Source organism: Micropterus salmoides, unplaced genomic scaffold (genome assembly GCF_014851395.1).
Source record: "Micropterus salmoides isolate LMB-PRFRI ecotype aquatic unplaced genomic scaffold, ASM1485139v1 Ms_hic_scaffold_8, whole genome shotgun sequence".
In the NCBI taxonomy this organism is placed as follows: domain Eukaryota; kingdom Metazoa; phylum Chordata; class Actinopteri; order Centrarchiformes; family Centrarchidae; genus Micropterus; species Micropterus salmoides.
Window position 1 is genome coordinate 6,095,056 of NW_024044570.1, and position 19,131 is coordinate 6,114,186.

At 40.9% G+C, this 19,131-nt stretch overlaps 2 protein-coding genes across 2 annotated transcripts; both read left to right on the forward strand.

The window, feature by feature from the left end:
* Positions 1-1,396: 1,396 nt before the first annotated feature.
* Positions 1,397-3,819, forward strand: LOC119893361. Its single transcript, XM_038705474.1, has 4 exons — positions 1,397-1,679; positions 1,911-2,160; positions 2,330-2,467; positions 3,289-3,819. The coding sequence occupies exons 1-4, from the start codon at positions 1,504-1,506 to the stop codon at positions 3,556-3,558; spliced, it is 834 nt and encodes a 277-aa protein (XP_038561402.1). The 5' UTR covers positions 1,397-1,503; the 3' UTR covers positions 3,559-3,819.
* Positions 3,820-14,307: 10,488 nt separating this feature from the next.
* Positions 14,308-18,123, forward strand: LOC119893362. The gene is made up of 4 exons (XM_038705475.1): positions 14,308-14,770; positions 14,997-15,231; positions 15,860-15,997; positions 16,607-18,123. Exons 1-4 carry the CDS (start codon positions 14,589-14,591, stop codon positions 16,877-16,879), a joined length of 828 nt encoding a protein of 275 aa, XP_038561403.1. The 5' UTR covers positions 14,308-14,588; the 3' UTR covers positions 16,880-18,123.
* Positions 18,124-19,131: the final 1,008 nt, after the last annotated feature.

Consider the following 19,131-nt stretch of genomic DNA (forward strand, 5'->3'; position numbering starts at 1 on the left):
ATTTATATAACACCAAATCACAGCAATAGTTATCTCACAGCAGGATTTGAGCTTATCGAGGTAACTTTGGGGTTAAGCCTGGGTTTTCAGTACCACGACGGTGGTTCACTTCTTACCGGGGTAGATCTCCATGGTAACTTATGCTGAACGGCTAACCTGCTCCGGAGCAGCCTGTCGCAGCCATTAAAAGAAATGGGTTTTTCTTTCATTTTTCTTATGTGGGGCTAAATATAATGAGCAGTTTGGTAGGGAATAAAAATACAATAAAATAAAAAATTTTAATATGAACGTAGGCTTTTATTTTAGGTTAGTAGCAATCTTAAAGTCAGTAATAATAGCAATAGGACTAGTTGTACAATAATTGTAGCAGAGGGTGTCGAGCAGGAACACGGGGGCAGCAGGTGACCTGCAACCACAGATCCAGAATCCACAGTTCCAGAGCCAGAAAACCTGCAGGAAGTGACAGGAGGAGAGAGGAGTAGGGACGAGAAAGCACAAGAATACCAGAAAGGGGAGAAGTTGTGTTAGTAACATGCAATAATGGGATGAGGTTGCATACAGAGGGAGAGAAAGTAGAGGAGAGAGGAGCTCAGTGCATCATGGAAAATCCCCCGGCAGTCTAGGCCTATAGCAGCATAACTAAGGGATGGTTCAGGACTACCTGAGCCAGCCCTAACTATAAGCTTTATCAAAGAGGAAAGTCTTAAGCCTACTCTTAAATGTGGAGATGGTGTCTGCCTCCTGAACCCAAACTGGAACCTGGTTCCACAGGAGAGGAGCTTGATAGCTGAACGCTCTGGCTCCTAGTCTACTTTTGGAGACTCTAGGAACCACAAGTAACCCTGCATTCTGGGAGCGCATGCTCTGGTGGGGTAGTTTTATGTAAGGTATCAAATTAAGTACTCAACTGATGTCGGTATGACTTTAAGGGTACTGGTTTTGGTACTGGTATCTTAAAGACTTAAAGATACCCTACCCTAGTGACCAGTCCTCTAATTGTCCTCTAATTGTCTTCACTGAAAAACAATTACTGATCACTTCACATAAATCTCTGCACATATAAAGAGCAGCAAATAAACACACATATATATGCATATTTGTCACACTGAAATGTTTCAGATCATCAAATAACAACATGAAACACAATCTGATCTTAAATAATGTAGATCCACAGCAATACATTTTTGAAGCAGAATTGACTGTGCTGATTTTGTGATAATGATTTTTTTAGTTGCTGAATAATTATGTCACACACAGACTTGCAACACCTCTATGCAAGTAACTGTGAAGTGAACTCTTGACCAGTTCTCTTATCTGGAATTTTGCATCATCTCTGTAAATGATTGCCAATAATGTAAGGAGGAGTCTGCTTATAAATACGTGCTTTAGTTCCTCAGTTAGTTTGTTAATTTTCAATATCACAAAGGAGAAAGAAGACACGACTTTCCATTCAAAGTAAACTTCCACTTTATACTTTATACTGTAGCCTAACTAACTGTAAAGATGATCGGTAGAGACGTTGCATTAGAAGCTTTGGGCGCACTCCTCAACGCCAATGTAACTACTCATCAAAACGTACAACCAGCTGCTTACCCCAGATCTGGCTATGGAGGAGCAGCACCACAGCAGCTGTTCATCAAGAATTTCATCACTACAATCTTGGATGCAGATGATAGCTGGTAATTATTGGAGATCTGATACTATTATTGCATAGAGAAGAAATTGACAATGTTACACACTATGGTTTACAGATTTTACTCTACAACTGCAATAAGAGTTTGTAAATATATATCCCTGTTTGCAGAATGAATCGTGAACACGTATAGATGTAATTCAGATGTGACTGACTGCAAGGAGAGACCACTAATGTGCTTTAAAATTGCATGCCCCCCACCCCCTTATCATTACAGCGAGGTGTCAAAATCCAACTTTGTCCGCCTCCGAAGATCCTTGCAAGATGGTGCACAGGTGGTGGGCACTGCCCCAGCGAACTACGTGGAAATTACAACAGTAACAGGAAGAAGTCACTTCATCGATGAGAATGAATTCTATGATCCACAATTCGACTACGATTTCACCAATTTGAGAGACACCGAGACCTATTACAGAGGTGGAGAGGTGTATGAACGCCCATGTGGTTGGCAGCGTTTTGCCCTCAGGGTAAATAAGCTTTTGTGTTACTTGACTTTAAATACCAGAATTTCCTTCCAGCTCATTTATGAAACAGCAATTTTTTGTTGAATGGATGTATAGAAATAATAACATATTTTGAAAATCCCCAAAAAAGAAAAGACCAACAAAAAATTGTGATTGTTATATTTTGTCACAGGTCCTGGATAATTATGATGGAAATACCTGGCTGGGAACCCGATACCGCAGCACACAGTCAGTGCCAGGAGAGTGGCCTGTGTCCTACCATGGGACATCCAAGGCAGGTGCTGAAGGCATCATCGAAGGATTCTACAAGGTTTGATTATATATCAGTTATTATGAGTGGTAAATATTAATCCAGTAGAATGTAACATGTTTGTAACTGCATTAGTCAGTTAAACATACAATTTTAACATAATTAAGGTATGACTCAAGGGCCCCTATGTATTTATGTGTTGCTCTGACCTTGCTCATCTGGTGGTATTCTGACCATCTCAGAATACCACCAGAGGTTTCTTCCAACGGGAAAAGCGCAAAGAGAGATGTTGGTATTTTGGTAGAAAATGGGTTTTAGACATTGCACTGATATTAGAAGTCTCAGAAACATGTCTGGATCTGGCACAGCAACAGTCAGCAGCTAACCTGATGCTTTTGTCAACAAGAGCAAATAAACACGACAAACAATGATTTATATGTGCAGCAACAACAGAATAACATCAGAACAGCAGTCTGAATTGATCTATAAATGAAAATGAGTTGTTCTACAGTATCTGGTAGCTCTAGCTGATTCATACTGTATGAAATGTTTGAGCCAGTAACAGTGGTTTTAACTTCATAAATACGCTTTAAAACCAAACATTATTTTTGAACCATCACAAAAAAGTCTTACGTCAGAAGATCAAGAAGAAGAAGATCACGCTGGTGTTTCTATTTATTCTATTCTATTTCTATATTTCATCGGCAAGAAATACTGTATTATACTGTCCAGACCTGCTCAATGTGAAAAGTGCCCTGAGAAAAATTCTGTTATGATTTGGGTCTATATAAGTAATTACATATATACAAACCCTAGTGATGTTATCAGTTAAAGAAATTATACTACGTTAATCAGTTGTAATTATTATTTCTTTTTAACAGCCAGGACCAGGTCAGGCGTATGGCAGGGGGGTTTATTCTACTCCATTCATCGCTGAAGCAATCCCATATGCCAAAACATTTACCTCCCAAAAGACGGGCAAGAAATACCAAGTGATTCTGCAGAATCGTATCAACCCCAGATACAGAGAGAAACACAACAACGGCAATTACTGGCTGGTTCCCATCGCCCAAGGAACATCAGCAACCGAAGAGCAGAAGATGGTAGAGAGGGCCATCCGTCCTTATGGCCTTCTGGTGAGAGAGGTCTAACAGGGCGAGAAAGGTCACAAGAAAACCCACAAATTTGTTTTGTTAGCTTCATTTTGAAAAGCCAGCGCTGTGTTGTCTTTAAAGCATAAACTGTATCAGCTAGTCTAAGCAAAATAGTCTGATGTTGTCAAAAATAATGATGTCTCATTTGAATATATAGATGAATGTGTAAAATATGAATTTCCTGACCTGAAATTTCTTCTTCCTTTGTTCCATTTAAAAAAATCCATTTTGCATTTAATAAACACAATTTAAAACAGATTTGATATCAGCGTCTCTCCATACTAAAGAGAACACAGTGGGTGAATGTTTCATTATATTATGCTTGTATGCTTTTCTATTTAGCAAAAGCATTTAATTTAAAATGCAGAAGAAAAAGCGATCTTGTCCTTAAGAATTGAGTCAAACATACAAATTTACTGTATTGGCCTATTTGTATATTCTACGTTTGTATGTGTGAAGAGTCTCCTGGTTCAGAATCAAAGTATTATCCACCGACAGCCAATGGAGAGGGGGAGGTCCCAGGACGGCTGATTGTCCAGCACAGCAAAGCCTCAGTGCTCAAAAGAGAGGACACGAGAGGAGAAAACATCAAGACAGAGAAAGAAATGTTATATTAATGCACACAGACAGAACAATAAAAAACAGAGGTTTGGAGAGATGTAATTTAAGTCAAAGAGGTTTGATTAATAGCTTTTATTCATCAATTTGTGTGCAAGAGTGAAATCTCACTTCATATGAACGTTTAGAATCAGAATTTATCGTTCTATTTAGCACTCACACGAGGAGTCACAACTTTAACTGTATATAAGGACTATGTATTTAGGTGGACTGATAACTTTTTTATTTCACTCAGAACAGTGGTCACAGTGTAAACAGCAGTTAGGACCTTACTGTGATTTCAACAGAAAGATCAACAGCGTCAAAAGTGAAACTACTTCCTTTCTAAATGCTGCAGACTGGAGACTGGCAACAGCAATACACAGTGTAGTACCGAAACCAAGTCTGAAGAATGCTGGGATGTTTTTTAACATAAACTGCAGATATGTCTCATCAAGAGTGACAAGAGAACTAGTCGTCGTTGCCATCTCGTGGGTGGAAGCGCTAACAACTCCTGTCGCTACAGGAGGACAGGATATTTTCAGTACATCCATCATAAGACCAAACCTTTCAGAGTGTAGTGCCCAAACTAATGAACTAATCAGTTTTAATTTAAATATTTTGGTTCAAACTAAAGTAAGACTTCAGTTTCTGTATTTGATTCTTTCTCTCACTGTTTGTTTTTGTGATTCATCTCCAGACGTCTCAAAGGTGTTGAAGATGTGACTTCAAGTCAAATTTTCATTTTTACCATTGGGTAACTGTGGTTAAGAGGGTTTGGTGACTTGAAACATTTGTAGAAGCAAGACTCAGAGGAAAAAGTACACAAACACATCACTCAGCCCGTCATAATCAATAACAGTGAAACTTGACATAGCTAATAGATTGTAAACATGTCATCCAGGTAAAAAGTTGTCTGACAAATCAGTGATGTGATCCTGGTCTTCCTCTGAATACCTCCGATGCAAACCGGTGCAGAGTATTATGTTTTAGATGATAAAAATAGTTAAAGGTAGCAAAAGTGTTTTCTGCGCCTGATTGTACTTTTATTTGTCTCTGTCTTGCTGCTGTAAACGTTCATGCTCTTGCGTGTTCATGTGCTGCTGTTCTCAGTCCACCAACACGGAAACCTGCTTGTTCTTAAATATTTCTGAGCTCGTGCAACTCCAAACTCAAAATAATCAAAACTTTGTAAAATCTAACAGTTCAGTCAGCAGCTGTTTTTATTTTACATTAATATTTTTATTTAAGTTGATCGGAAGACTAACATCTTGGCATTTACATGCTTTTGGGAATGCTGGTCTTGTTGCCTCTCAGCCAGTCAGTTTTGTGTTATAGAGCATCTGCTATATCTAAATCTATAAAATTTTAAATCTACTGTATTTAAACCTCAAAGCCTTTTCATGTGCAAATCACCAAACACATTATCACTGGATCAGATTGTGAGCATACAGTCGTGTCTATGTATTTTTATGCACGTGTTGTGTACACTCGGCTGTAAGATGACCTTATCAGTCTCTCATCAGTCAAAAAGGTTTTCAGCAACTGGATAACTATGTCCCATGTAAAATTGTATCCCCGCAACATTTCATCAAAATGACATTAACTGTGTGAAACTATAGAAAAAAAACAGAATGCAACCTGACAGGTATCTCCTATCATTCCACTGCCAAGGACACTTGTTATGAATAATTTGCGGTTTAATTTGACTGCTTTTCCATTTAACAGCACAACTTGCAATATACATGTTAATAATTTCAGGAAGTGTTACGCCCCACCCTTTGGTGGCTACAAGAGCCGAATAACACTCCAACACTGACCTAAACTTAACACAGATAAACACCTTTGAATCAACCAAATCAGTGGAATTTATTAACATAAGAAGACCATAAATTAAGAAAACCAAAAACAAAAGACCATTACACAAAACTGCCTGGTTGAGAGGCAACAAGACCAGCAGTCACAAACCAAAAAGCTTCCCTTCTTACGCATGCACAGGAACTTTTAAAGGCCGCCTTCCAAGGCCAGGTGGACCTCGTTAAGCAATTAGCTGGAGCACTCCCGGAGTAGAACTAGAGAACCCAAAAGGGTAGTACTTTATAATAACTTAAGCATTAGTTAAGTATTAGTAAAATACAGAATTCATCATTTATAAAGCATTGTTCTTACATTAATACACATTAGTAAGTCATTCATAAACATGTTGTATTCTTTATTAATAAGTTCATCTTTAATGTGCTTAATAATTGTATTGTCATACTTTATATATGATCGTTTCACTATTTATAAATGAAGTTTTATTTTAATTATTTTAATAAGACCATTTGGAAAGTGCAAGAATTATTACATAACTGCCTGTTTTTTTATACATTCCCGAGGAAGAATATAAACAATCTCAGCATAACTTGTAAATCTACTAGTGGCAAAACTCAAAGGATGCTACTAAGACAACCCGAAAGATGCCCCAGCTACGTTACTGGGTAAAAGCCTCAGGTACTGTATCCTTGAGACAGATCATCTATAACCAGCAGTTCATCAATGATGTGATTGTATTTTATACTTTATAAAAAGTATCATTCCATTGAAATATCATATATATATATAAATTACAGAAAGTTTAAGGAAATGATTAATGAACTATTTAGATGTACCTACTTGCATGCACTTATAGGCTATATGATTTAGACATGTAGGCCTAGTAATAGTGTGTGAGTGTGTTAATAAGTATTTTCCCTGTAATGTAAGGACTATCTAGGCCAAACAAAGCATTAAATTGGAAATTTTCAGTTAGGCTTTTTAAGTCTCAGCTTTTTAACAGCGGTCAAGTTAGCAACAATAAATATGCAATGTCTGGTCAAGTTAGCGACATCCGGTTAGACTTAAAATAAAACTAATAAAAATCGTTTGGTAATGGAACGTTACATATGCAAACAAACAAATTAAAAAAGTCAATACTGACTTTTTGTCAGTGAATGAATATAATATCCAAGTTTCACTTTTTGAATAGAATTACTGAAATAAATCAACTTTTTGATGATATTCTAATTATATGACCGGCACTTGTATTTTGTTGTGTTGTGGTTTCAAACTATTCTCTGGAGGTAGCCTACTTTTTGGATGTGTAAGCACATGTAGCACCTTCAGAGGTATTTTTATTTACAATATTTATGATAATACAGTTCAGCTTTATGTAAAGTCGTAATTTCTTTACCTAAAATGTGTAAACTCTTTTAAGTATTTTTTGGTTGTAATTTAATGAAATGTAATGCTGAGAGATGGAGAAATTTAATCAGTTTATAGTAGTGATGTCTTGCTTAAATGCTTCCTGATAAAGTTATAAATCTTTGGTATAACAATGTAAAACTTAAGAAGAATCTCTGGACAACACGGTGATGATATTGAGTTTTGACAAACTGGATGAGATCTTTATTGAAGCATTGACTGTGATGATTTATCTGATTTATTCTGTCCTTTATGTGCAGACTGGTTTTTGAGAGCCTGGATTGTAACGTTAGCTTAGAGGTCAATTCTTGGCTGGATGCAGATGGCAAGCCAGTCCCAGAGATGATGCGCGGTCAATGGTGCGACCAGCTGCTTTGGATCCGATTCAACAGGACTGACACATCAGATTACAGGACACTAGCAGATAAGAAAGATGTGTTTTTTTATGAACGAATGGCTGTAACAGCTTCAACAGAACATCCAAGCAACCCTTTGCTGGTCCAATCACAGCAGATCTCTGGAAGTGCAGGTCTTGGAGTTTTGAACCATTAATAACTGGTTTGTAATTAAAATAAAACTTCATTTATAAATAGTGAAACGATCATTTATAAAGTATGACAATACAATTTTTAAGCACATTATAGATGAGCTTATTAATAAAGAATACAACATTTATAACTGTTTATAGCGCCAAATCACAACAACAGTTATCTCACAGCGCTTTTCATAAAAGAGCAGGTCTAGAGAGGGAGAGGGCAAGAGAGGAACAGAGAGAAAAAGAGGGATGTAAGGAGAGAGAGGGGAGGGAGGCAGCCTACACAATATACACACACAGAGGTACAGACAGTAAAGGTGATGTTGCTATAGACTGAATGAAAAATAGTATAGATATTTATAGTAGTGTTAATGATAACAATCGTAATGTTAATGATTATAATAACAATAATAACAATAGAGATCCAGACTCCACAGCTCCAGAGCCAGAAAACCTGCAGGAAGGAGGAGAGAGGAGAGGGACGAGAAAGCACAAGACTACCAGAAAGGGGAGAAGTTGTGTTAGTAACATGCAATAATGGGATGAGGTTGCATACAGAGGGAGAGAAAGTAGAGGAGAGAGGAGCTCACTGCATCATGGGAAATCCCCCGGCAGTCTAGGCCTACAGCAGCATAACTAAGGGATGGTTCACGACTCACCTGAGCCAGCCCTAACTATAAGCTTTATCAAAGAGGAAAGTCTTAAGCCTACTCTTAAATGTGGAGATGGTGTCTGCCTCCTGAACCCAAACTGGAACCTGGTTCCACAGGAGAGGAGCTTGATAGCTGAACGCTCTGGCTCCTCGTCTACTTTTGGAGACTCTAGGAACCACAAGTAACCCTGCATTCTGGGAGCGCAGTGCTCTGGTGGGGTAGTAAGGTACTATGAGCTCTTTAAGATAAGATGGTGCCTGATCATTAAGAGCTTTGTAGGTAAGAAGAATGATTTTAAATTCTATTCTGGATTTTACTGGAAGCCAATGCAAAGAAGCTAAAACAGGAGAAATGTGATCTCTTTTCCTGGTTCCTGTCAGAACACGTGCTGCAGCATTCTGGATCAACTGAAGAGTCTTAATGGACTTTTTCGAGCAGCCTGATAATAAGGAATTGCAGTAATCCAGGCTAGAAGTAACAAATGCATGGACTAGTTTTTCTGCATCATTTTTAGACAGGATGTTCCTGATTTTCGCAATATTACGTAGGTGAAAAAAGGCGGTCCTTGAAATTTGCTTAATGTGAGACTTAAACGACATGTCCTGATCAAAGATAACGCCAAGATTCCTCACAGTGGTGCTGTAGGCCAGGGCGATGCCATCAAGGGAAATTATATCTTTAGATAATGCGTCACGGAGGTGCTTAGGCCCCAGAACAATAACTTCAGTTTTATCTGAGTTTATCATTAGAAAATTACAGGTCATCCAGGTTTTAACATCCTGAAGGCACATTTGAAGTTTAGCTAACTGATGTGTTTCATCTGGTTTGATCGATAGATATAACTGAGTATCATCTGCATAACAATGAAAGCTTATGGAATATTTCCTGATAATATTGCCTAAAGGAAGCATATATAAAGTGAAGAGGATTGGTCCGAGGACAGATCCTTGAGGAACTCCATGACTAACTTTGGCATGAAGATAGATAGATTGATCATATCTAGAATAGAAGTGCTGACTGAGGGTAAAACATCTTTAAGCAACCTAGTCGGGATGGGGTCTAAGAGGCAGGTTGATGGTTTAGATGAAGAAAGTATTGAAGTTAGTTGGTAAAGATTGAGGGAAGCAAAGCAGTCATATAAACATATATCTGGTTGTACAGCTGTTTCTAAGGTTCCTGAGTTTGGAGATAAGTTGGTGCCAGTTGAGGGCAGGTCTTGGTGAATTTTGTTTCTAATAGTTAGAATTTTATCATTAAAGAAGCTCATGAAGTCGTAACTACTGAGAGTTATGGGAATACTTGGCTCAATAGAGCTGTGACTCTCTGTCAGCCTGGCTACAGTGCTGAAAAGAAACGTCTCAGGTTACGTATGTAACAAGACAATGCGTCGGTGACGACACTATGAGAACGCCTCTGGGCGTGGCAGGGCTGAACTATGAATGAAACTACTCCAATCCTATTGGTGTTACTAGAACGGTAGTGTGTGATGGCGTAACCGGAGGGGGTATATAAGCACGCCGGCACATAGGACACATTAGCCCTTTCTATGAAGCAAGACACTCCAGGCGGGGTGAGGTGTGGTGGACCGACGCAGTGTCTCGTTCCCCTTCTCGGGGACGACTAGGAGGAGAGCTGGTCTGATTTCCTCCACCGGGAAGACCTCAGAGTGTAAATACTCAGTGCTCTGACAGGGCAGAGCAGATGAAGTCTCCCGTCCTCCACCGTCACATGAGGTGGGGGATGAAACGCCTGCAGCACCGTGGACCCTGCCAGTCTGGCTGGAACCTTAGAGACATAACCTGGACAAGGGTGCAGGATGGCCCTGACCCTCCCCGAGGCAAACTCCAGGCATCGGGGAGACACCGAAAGTGCCTGGAGATCCCCCACCCTCCTCAGAGAGGTGATAGCGAGAAGAAAGGTCATCTTAAGGGTCAGGTGCTTGACCTCAGCCGACTCCAGGGATTCAAAGGGGGCCTCAGCCAGCGCTTCGAGAACCCCTGCCAGGTCCCAGGTGGGAACCCTGGAACGAGTCACGGGTCTCATCCTCCGGGCTCCACGGAGGAAGCGCACAACCAATGGAAGCCTCCCCAAGGGCCCATCACTCAGAGGGGCGTGGAATGGTGCAATGGCAGCCACATACACTTTGAGCGTGGATGGGGAGAGGCCGGTGGAGAAACGGTGCTGGAGGAACTCCAGTATCACAATTACTGAGCAGGTAACTGGGTCCACCGCCCGTTCTCTGCACCAGGTGGTGAACACATTCCACTTTAGGCCGTACATCCTTCTCGTGGACGGGGCTCTGGAGCTGAGCAGCGTCTGACGACAGGAGCAGTCGAGTCGCCTCTAGGAACTGCGCCCCCTCAGGGGCCAGACCCATAGCTGCCACAGGGCAGGGTGCGGGTGAAAGATCCGCCTGGGACAGCAGCTCTCTCCTCAGAGGGACCTGCCAGGGCGGGCCCTCGAGGAGCGATATTAAATCCGAGAACCACTCTCGTGCCGGCCAAAACGGGGCTACTAGTAGTAGACTGACGCCGTCCTGGTGGACCCGCTCCAGAAACAGACGCAGCCTCTGCCATGTCTGCACCATGGCATCCAACCCTAGCGGGGCTGGGGACGAAAGGGAGAACCACAGGTGACAGTGCGCCGTCTCTCGGGACGCAAACAAGTCCACGTTTATGCATAATAACTCCACCACCTGGGGGTGGAGTCTCCATTCCCCGGGCCTCAGTCCCTGTCTCGACAGCAGGTCTGCTCTCTGATTCTGGGTCCAAGGGACGTATGTCGCTCTGAGGGACAGCAGTCTCTACTGGGACCACAGGAGGATCTGATGTGGCAGTTTGCATAACGGGTGCGAGCGCAGACCCCCCTGGTGATTCAAATAGGCCACCACTGCCGTATTGTTGGTTCTGACAAGGATGTGGCGTACGCGGAGGGCGGGCAGAAAACTCCTCAGAGCTCTGAAAACCGCCAACATTTCCAGGCAATTTATGTGCCAAGAGAAATGATGCTCCTCCCAGGAGCCTCTCACGAAGCGGCCGTCCATGACCGCGCCCTATCCCATGAGTGAGGCGTCTGTTGAAATAATTGTTCGGCGACAGATCGCTCCCAACACAGGATCTTGGGACAGGAACCAAAATTTCCTCCATACAGACAGTGAACGAAGACATCCGCTCGTAACCCGTATCAGACGGAGCGGATTTCCCCTAGGGGAGAATCCCTTGGATTTTACCCACCACTGCTCATGTGCAGTAGTCCGGAACGTATTATACTGGACGCTGCTGCCAGAAGACCCAACACCCTCTGAAAGTGTTTTACAGGGATGGCGCGGCCTAACTGCACTCTGGTCACTGAGGACAAAATGGACTCGATGCGTGCGGGAGACAGGTGGGCCCGCATCGTCGTTGAGTCCCATACCACCCCTAGGAACGCAGTCCGTTGGGCGGGTGTCAGCACGTTCTTCTTCGCGTTGAGCCGCAGCCCCAAACGCTGAAGGTGGGCGAGGACGACATCTCGATGCCGAACCGCTAACTCTCGAGACTGTGCCAGGACGAGCCAGTCGTCGATGTAGTTCAGTATGCGGATGCCCTGGAGCTTCAACGGAGCCAGAGCTGCATCCATGCATTTGGTGAACGTGCGGGGAGATCTAGGCCGAACGGAAGAACCCGATACTGGTAATCCGTGCCCCTGAAGGCAAACCTCAGGAACTTCCTGTGAGAGGGACGGATGGAGATGTGGAAATAAGCGTCTTCCAGATCTATCGTGACAAAACTATCCTCGGATTGGATGTGGCTGATGATGGCTGTGATGGTAAGCATCCTGAACCTGAATCTCCTCAGAGACTGGTTCAGGGACCGCAGATCCAAAATCGGACGCAATCTTCCTTCCTTCTTGGGAACCAGGAAGTATCGGCTGTAGAAGCCGGCTTCTCTGACCGGCAGGGAAATTAGTTCTATGGACCCTTTCTTCAGCAGAGAGCGGACTTCCTGTCCCAACACCTGGCTCTTTTCTGCGTGTACTGTAGTCCCGATCATCCCGCAGAATCTGGGGGGGCGAACCTGGAACTGCAGCCCGTAGCCATCTACTACTGTGCACAGGACCCACGGGGAAATGTTCGCGAGGCTTCGCCAAGCTTCCGTGAACTTCGCCAAGGGGACCAGCCCCTCGGGGCCGACTTTGTTTTTTATTATTTTCTTTTTTAGAGGGGCTACAGAGTCGAGTGTCATTCTCAGCGAGCCTGCAGCACTATCAACAAGATGATCGATTTGGGAGGGACTGAAATTAGCATATGGAATTAGCTGATGGAATCGCATCCTTAAATTTAGCTACAGCACTATCAGACAGACATCTTGTGTAGAAATTTTTGCCCAATGGCGTGTAGTTCAGCTCAAAAGCTCAAAAGTTATCAAACAGTGGTCGGACAAAGAGGGATTCTGTGGGAACACTATTAAATGTTCAATTTCAATACCATACACCAAAACAAGGTCGAGGGAGTGGTTAAAACAGTGAGTCGGTTCATGAACACTCTGAGAGAAGCCAATGGAATCTAACAGAGAGATAAACGCAGTACTGAAGCTGTCATTCTCAACATCCACATGAATATTAAAATCCCCTACAATAATAACTTTGTCCGTTTTAAGGACGAAAGTTGACAAAAACTCTGCAAATTCAGATAAGAATTCAGAGTACGGACCAGGTGCTCGGTACACTATAACAAAAATCAATATCATAATCTGATATTAGTTCATTTACTAGTACACCTTTAGAAGAGAGAGATCTGATGTTTAAGAGTCCACATTTAATTTTCCTATTAGTTTGCACTATTGCTCTTGTGGTAATTTTTATGAGGTTTTTATGCACAGCTCCTCTTCTGTTTACCTTTTGATTTATTTGGCCACGTATTTGTTTCCTCAGCTTTATTTTGAAAAGCCAGTGGGTGGGTTGTCTTTGAAGCCAGTCTGTGAAAAATACTCAATCCAAAAATCCATTACTGCATATAGTAAACTTGTTCTTTAGACTTGTGTCAAAAATTCAAACATACTGTACTGGCCTATTTGTATTTTTTTGTATTTGTATTTTAAACAACCTGTTGTCGAGCACAGGAAAGGAGGAGGAGAAAGGAGGAGAAAACAGGCAGTAGGAGAGAGAGATACAGATTTAACAGCAGCTTTAGAGAGATGCATTTAAGTCAAAGAAGTTTGATTAATAACTCTTAATTCTTAAGTTTGTGGGAAGGAGTAAAATCTCACTTTTCTGGTGCAGTTTGGTTTAAATCAGATGTTGCTCTATTAAGCATTCACATGAGGAGTCAAAGCTTTATTTAACTGTACATAAGGACTATCAATCTAGGTGGACTGATAACATTTTCCTTTCTCACTTTTCCTTTCACTCAGAGAACAGTGGTCACAGAGTAAACAGCAGTTAGACCTTAATGTGATTTCTTGTAAGTGGGTAACTTTCTCTGCAGAGACCAATGGAATGAAAGTGAAACAATCAACTTCCATTTTATATGTTGTATAGTCACGAACCCTCCGCCGTGGCTGGCTGCCTAGTTACGCGTGTCAGGGTGGATTTTATTTATTTCCTTCCTTTTGGTGAAGTGCGGGTGTATTTTTATGAGGTTTTTATGCACAGCTCCTCTTCTGTTTACCTTTGATTTAAATAATTTCGATGATCGGGGGACAGACACCGTCACTATAGGATTTTCACTAAGTAACTCCTGAAATGGAGGAGCAGAGAAGTGTGTTAGACTGCGACTCTGCCTCCTGGTCTCAACTCTGGGTTGTCATGGATTTGGTCCACTAATAAACTTGGCCAGATTTCTAGAAATGAGAGCTGCTACCCAGAAAGGAACATGGACACAGCACAGGGAAACAAGTACAACCACAACAGGAAGTGTCTGCTCATATATATATGAGCTTCAGTTCCTCAGTCCGTTTATTGCATTTCCACTTTAGAAACCTCTGACATTCCTTTCAAACAAGGCAGTGTTCTACTTTTTCATACTATAACTAGTTGTAGAGATGATCGGTAGAGACATAGCACTAGAAGCTTTGGGCATACTCCTCAATGCCAATGTAACTTCTGTACAAAATGCAGGATCACAATCTGGTTATAACGGAGATGTAGTTGATGGACGATCAGCACAGCAGCACCTGTCCATCAAGAATTTCATCCCAACAATCTTCGATGCAGATGAAACCAGGTAATTATTGGAGATGAGATGTTTTGTTATCATCTATACACAAAAATGTTACACAGTAGTGTAACAAACTTTATTCTACAACAGGCATGAGAAGGTTTTTAAATACATAGTCCTGTTTGCAGAAAATGTTGTGAACGAGCAGTCTAGATATAATTTAGCTATGACTGTAAGAAGAGACTACTAATGTGCTTTGAAATTGCATGTCCCCCCCCACCCAACATTACAGCCTGGTGTCAAGATCCACCTTTTCCAGGCTCCAAAGCTTCTTGGAAGATGGTGTACAGGTAGAAGGCTTTGACGAAGTGGACATGCCAACAAGAAAACATTTCCTTATCGACGAGAATGAATTCTTTCATCCAAATTATGACTATGATTTCACCCATTTGAAAGACACCAAGACTTATTACAGAGGTGGAGAGGTGTATGAACGCCCATGTGGTTGGAAGCGTTTTGCCCTCAGGGTAAATATGCTTTTGTTTTACTTGACATTAAATCCCAGAATATCCTTCCACTTAACTGCAAATTTTGTTGAATGTAACCAAGTGAGGTGCAGGGACATTTGGGGTTTTGGGAGTGTAATTGTGTTGTGCAAAAAAACAGGGCTTGTACCCTTGACCTTCACTGACCCCAGAAAGCAAAGTTCAATAGAAATAATAATATAGCAAATTAGATGCAGTAATAAATCTTTTGCTAATTATGGGGCAAAAATAGTCAAAACAAGCTCTCAGATCCAAAACGACCATATCACTGTGCTAGAAATTTGGTATGGTCAATATATTAGCAAACACATTCCTACTTACACATTCTATCAAAATGATCAATCAGTATAACTGCAATATTTACTCTCCTTTTAGCTGTGTGTTCATCACCACTAGTAAGCCCTTTCACATTAAAGTTGTACCTGATATATTTAGCTCCATCCTGTTTTTCCTGCTGTTACTCATTGTTGAAGATATCATGGGTCAGTTTAACTTTTATATCTTTCTATGGCAAATCTTGTTAACTTTACACAGTCAAATGCACATCTTCATAACAATTAATGTCACTACAATAAAATAACAAAACTTCTGATGTATTATTTTGTCAAAGGTCCTGGATAAGTATGATGGAAATACCTGGCTGGGAAACCGATACCGCAGCACAGAGTCAGTGCCAGGAGAGTGGCCTGTCTCCTACCATGGGACATCAAAGGAAGGTGCTGAAGGCATCATCGCAGGATTCTACAAGGTTCGATTATATATCAATTATTGTCAGGGGTAAATGTTAATACACTACAATGTAACACCTTTGTTACTGCTTTACTGAGATACACATAAAATTGTAACATTATTAAGGTTTGACACATGGGGCCCTGTGTAGTTTGTTATTTCCCTGACCTTCAAATTTGCTGTGTGGTATTCTAAGCACATCGTGCAAACAGGTGTGCCAATCAGATTATTTTGTCAGCAAGAGCAAACTAAATACTGGAAGTAAATTTGTACAGCAACAACAGAATAATGCTCAAAAAAGGAACATCATTAAAGCAATCAGTAGTTTCAAACTAAAACTAAAAGCTTAAACATAAAATGATGAACCATCTGTGTTTGGAATAACTTTAAAACATAAATGTGCTTTTTAAAACTAAAAATTTATCTGTAAACCATCACAAAAGTCTTATGTTAAAGATCTAGATATAGAATATAATCACGGTGTTTCTATTTCCGGCACAACCACATATAAATACTGTATTTAACTGTTTGTAATGTATTTATCATTATGATCAATTAATAATGACTGCATAACTACAAACCCTAGTGATATAATCAAATAGTTAAAGCCAATTTTTGTTTTTAATAGCCAGGCCCACGGCAGCTGTATGGCAGGGGGATTTATTCTACTCCAAACATCACTGAAGCAAAAAACTACGCCAAAACATTCACCTCCAAAAATGATGGCAAGAGATACAAAGTGGTTCTGCAGAATCGTATCAACCCTGCGTACAGGCAGAAACACAGAAACAATGGAGATTACTGGCTGGTTTCCATCCCAGAAGGAACATCAGTGACAGAAGAGCAGAAGATGGTAGAAAGGGCCATCCGTCCTTATGGCCTCCTGTTGAGGGAGGTCTAACAGGGCGAGAAGAAAACCCACAAATTTGGCCACGTATTTGTTTCCTCAGCTTTATTTTGAAAAGCCAGTGGGTGGGTTGTCTCTGAAGCCAGTCTGTGAAAAATACTCTGATGTAGTCAAATTATATTGAATTCAAAAAATCCATTACTTTATGTAGTAACTTGTTCTTTAGACTTGTGTCAAAAATTCAAACATACTGTACTGGCCTATTTGTATTTTTTGTATTTGTATTTTAAACAACCTGTTGTCCAGCACAGGAAAGTAGGAGGAGAAAGGAGGAGAAAACAGGCAGTAGGAGAGAGAGATACAGATTTAACAGCAGCTTTAGAGAGATGCATTTAAGTCAAAGAAGTTTGATTAATAACTCTTAATTCTTAAGTTTGTGGGAAGGAGTAAAATCTCACTTTTCTGGTGCAGTTTGGTTTAAATCAGATGTTGCTCTATTAAGCATTCACATGAGGAGTCAAAGCTTTATTTAACTGTACATAAGGACTATCAATCTAGGTGGACTGATAACATTTTCCTTTCTCACTTTTCCTTTCACTCAGAGAACAGTGGTCACAGAGTAAACAGCAGTTAGTAATGTGATTTCTTGTAAGTGGGCAACTTTCTCTGCAGAGACCAATGGAATGAAAGTGAAACAATCAACTTCCATTTTATATGTTGTATAGTCATGAACCCTCCGCCGTGGCTGGCTGCCTAGTTACGTGTGTCAGGGTGGGTTTTGTTGTTTTTTGGTGAAGTGCGGGTGTGTTTTTGTTCTGTCTGTATGTTTTTCTGTCTCTCAATCTCTCCAGTCAGGAAAGTGAGCCTGGGCTTGAGGTTTGGCACTCCCAGGATCTATCTGTCATCTGACTCCATCCACCACACAGCAGCTCCATAAAAACAACCTCACATCCAGTATAGTTAGAATAGTTAGGGGACACCGGGGGATGGTTGCAACACAGGACAGTTGTAACATGTCCAATTTCTGTAATCAGGAACAAGTAGTAGCACCCTGTGGCAGGCACAGCCAATTTTAAAAAGAAAAAAATACACACAAATAACACAAACATTAATGTTTAATTGTTTTATTGTTATGTTCAAATGTTAAAACCTGTAAGCTTCTCTGTGGGCCCAAGACGCCTGCTCTCCAGGAGTGGCATATGTCCATCACCACTGTGATGGTGCATGAAACAAGCACGTTACTAATATGACTCCAAGTAACTAAGATATTTGGATCAGCCCTACACATCAATAATGTTCAACTATTGAATAAAACGCTTTCAATATCATTTTCTTTTCATTTTCCCTGTTACATCATGTTACATTTCACCCCAGGGTTTGTTGCATCCAATCCAGACTATGGGGTGAATTCTATCGTTTCACTCCTTGTGTTTATGGGCAAAACCATGCACATTCTGTCTGTGTGTTGCAGAGACAACAGTTCCACCATTTAATAGCAGACACATGTAACTGGTTTGAATCACATTTTGAAGGCACTGGATTAAAAGAGCTCCAACATACAGACAGAATTCTCAAAAATGTTTCAAACATCCCTAAAGCCTGTACCACGAAGCAGGATTTTAGCTTATCGGGCTAACTTCGGGTTTAACCCTGGGTTTTCAGGTCCACGAAGGTGGTTCAGTTCTTACTGGAGTACATCGCCATGGTAACTTATGCTGAAAGGCTAACCTGCTCTGGAGCAGGTTATGTTAGACATAAGAAATCAAATCTATGAAAACACCAATACTGATCAATTCTTTTGTGAAATGACATCACCATCTGTAGGAGATCCAACAGAACGTTTTATAGGCTGCTTTTATTTTTGCTGCAGAGAAATGTTTGTATAGTGATATCAGAGGTTTAGAAAGATGCATTTAAGTCCAAAGAAGTTTGGATAATTTTGATAAGTGTAGGAGTTAAATTTCACTTTGAAGAATACGAATCCATACTACCTCAAAGTTTTTCAGGTACAGTTTGGTTTTTACAAACATGGAAAATCTGATTTTGTCATTCTGTTTAGCACTCTCACGAGGAGTCACAACTACACATAAGGATTATGTATCTAGTGGGACTGATAACATTTTCCTTACACTCAGAGAACAATGGTTACACTGTACAGCACAGGAGCAGAGATGGCCGAGAGGTTGCGAACGAGAGATTGCTGCATTGGCCTATTTGTATTTTCTACGTTTGTACGTGTAAAGAGTCTCCTGGAGGGTAAAGGTCTAGATCCAAATTCTCTGGAACCGAAAGCAAAGTGAGAGAGG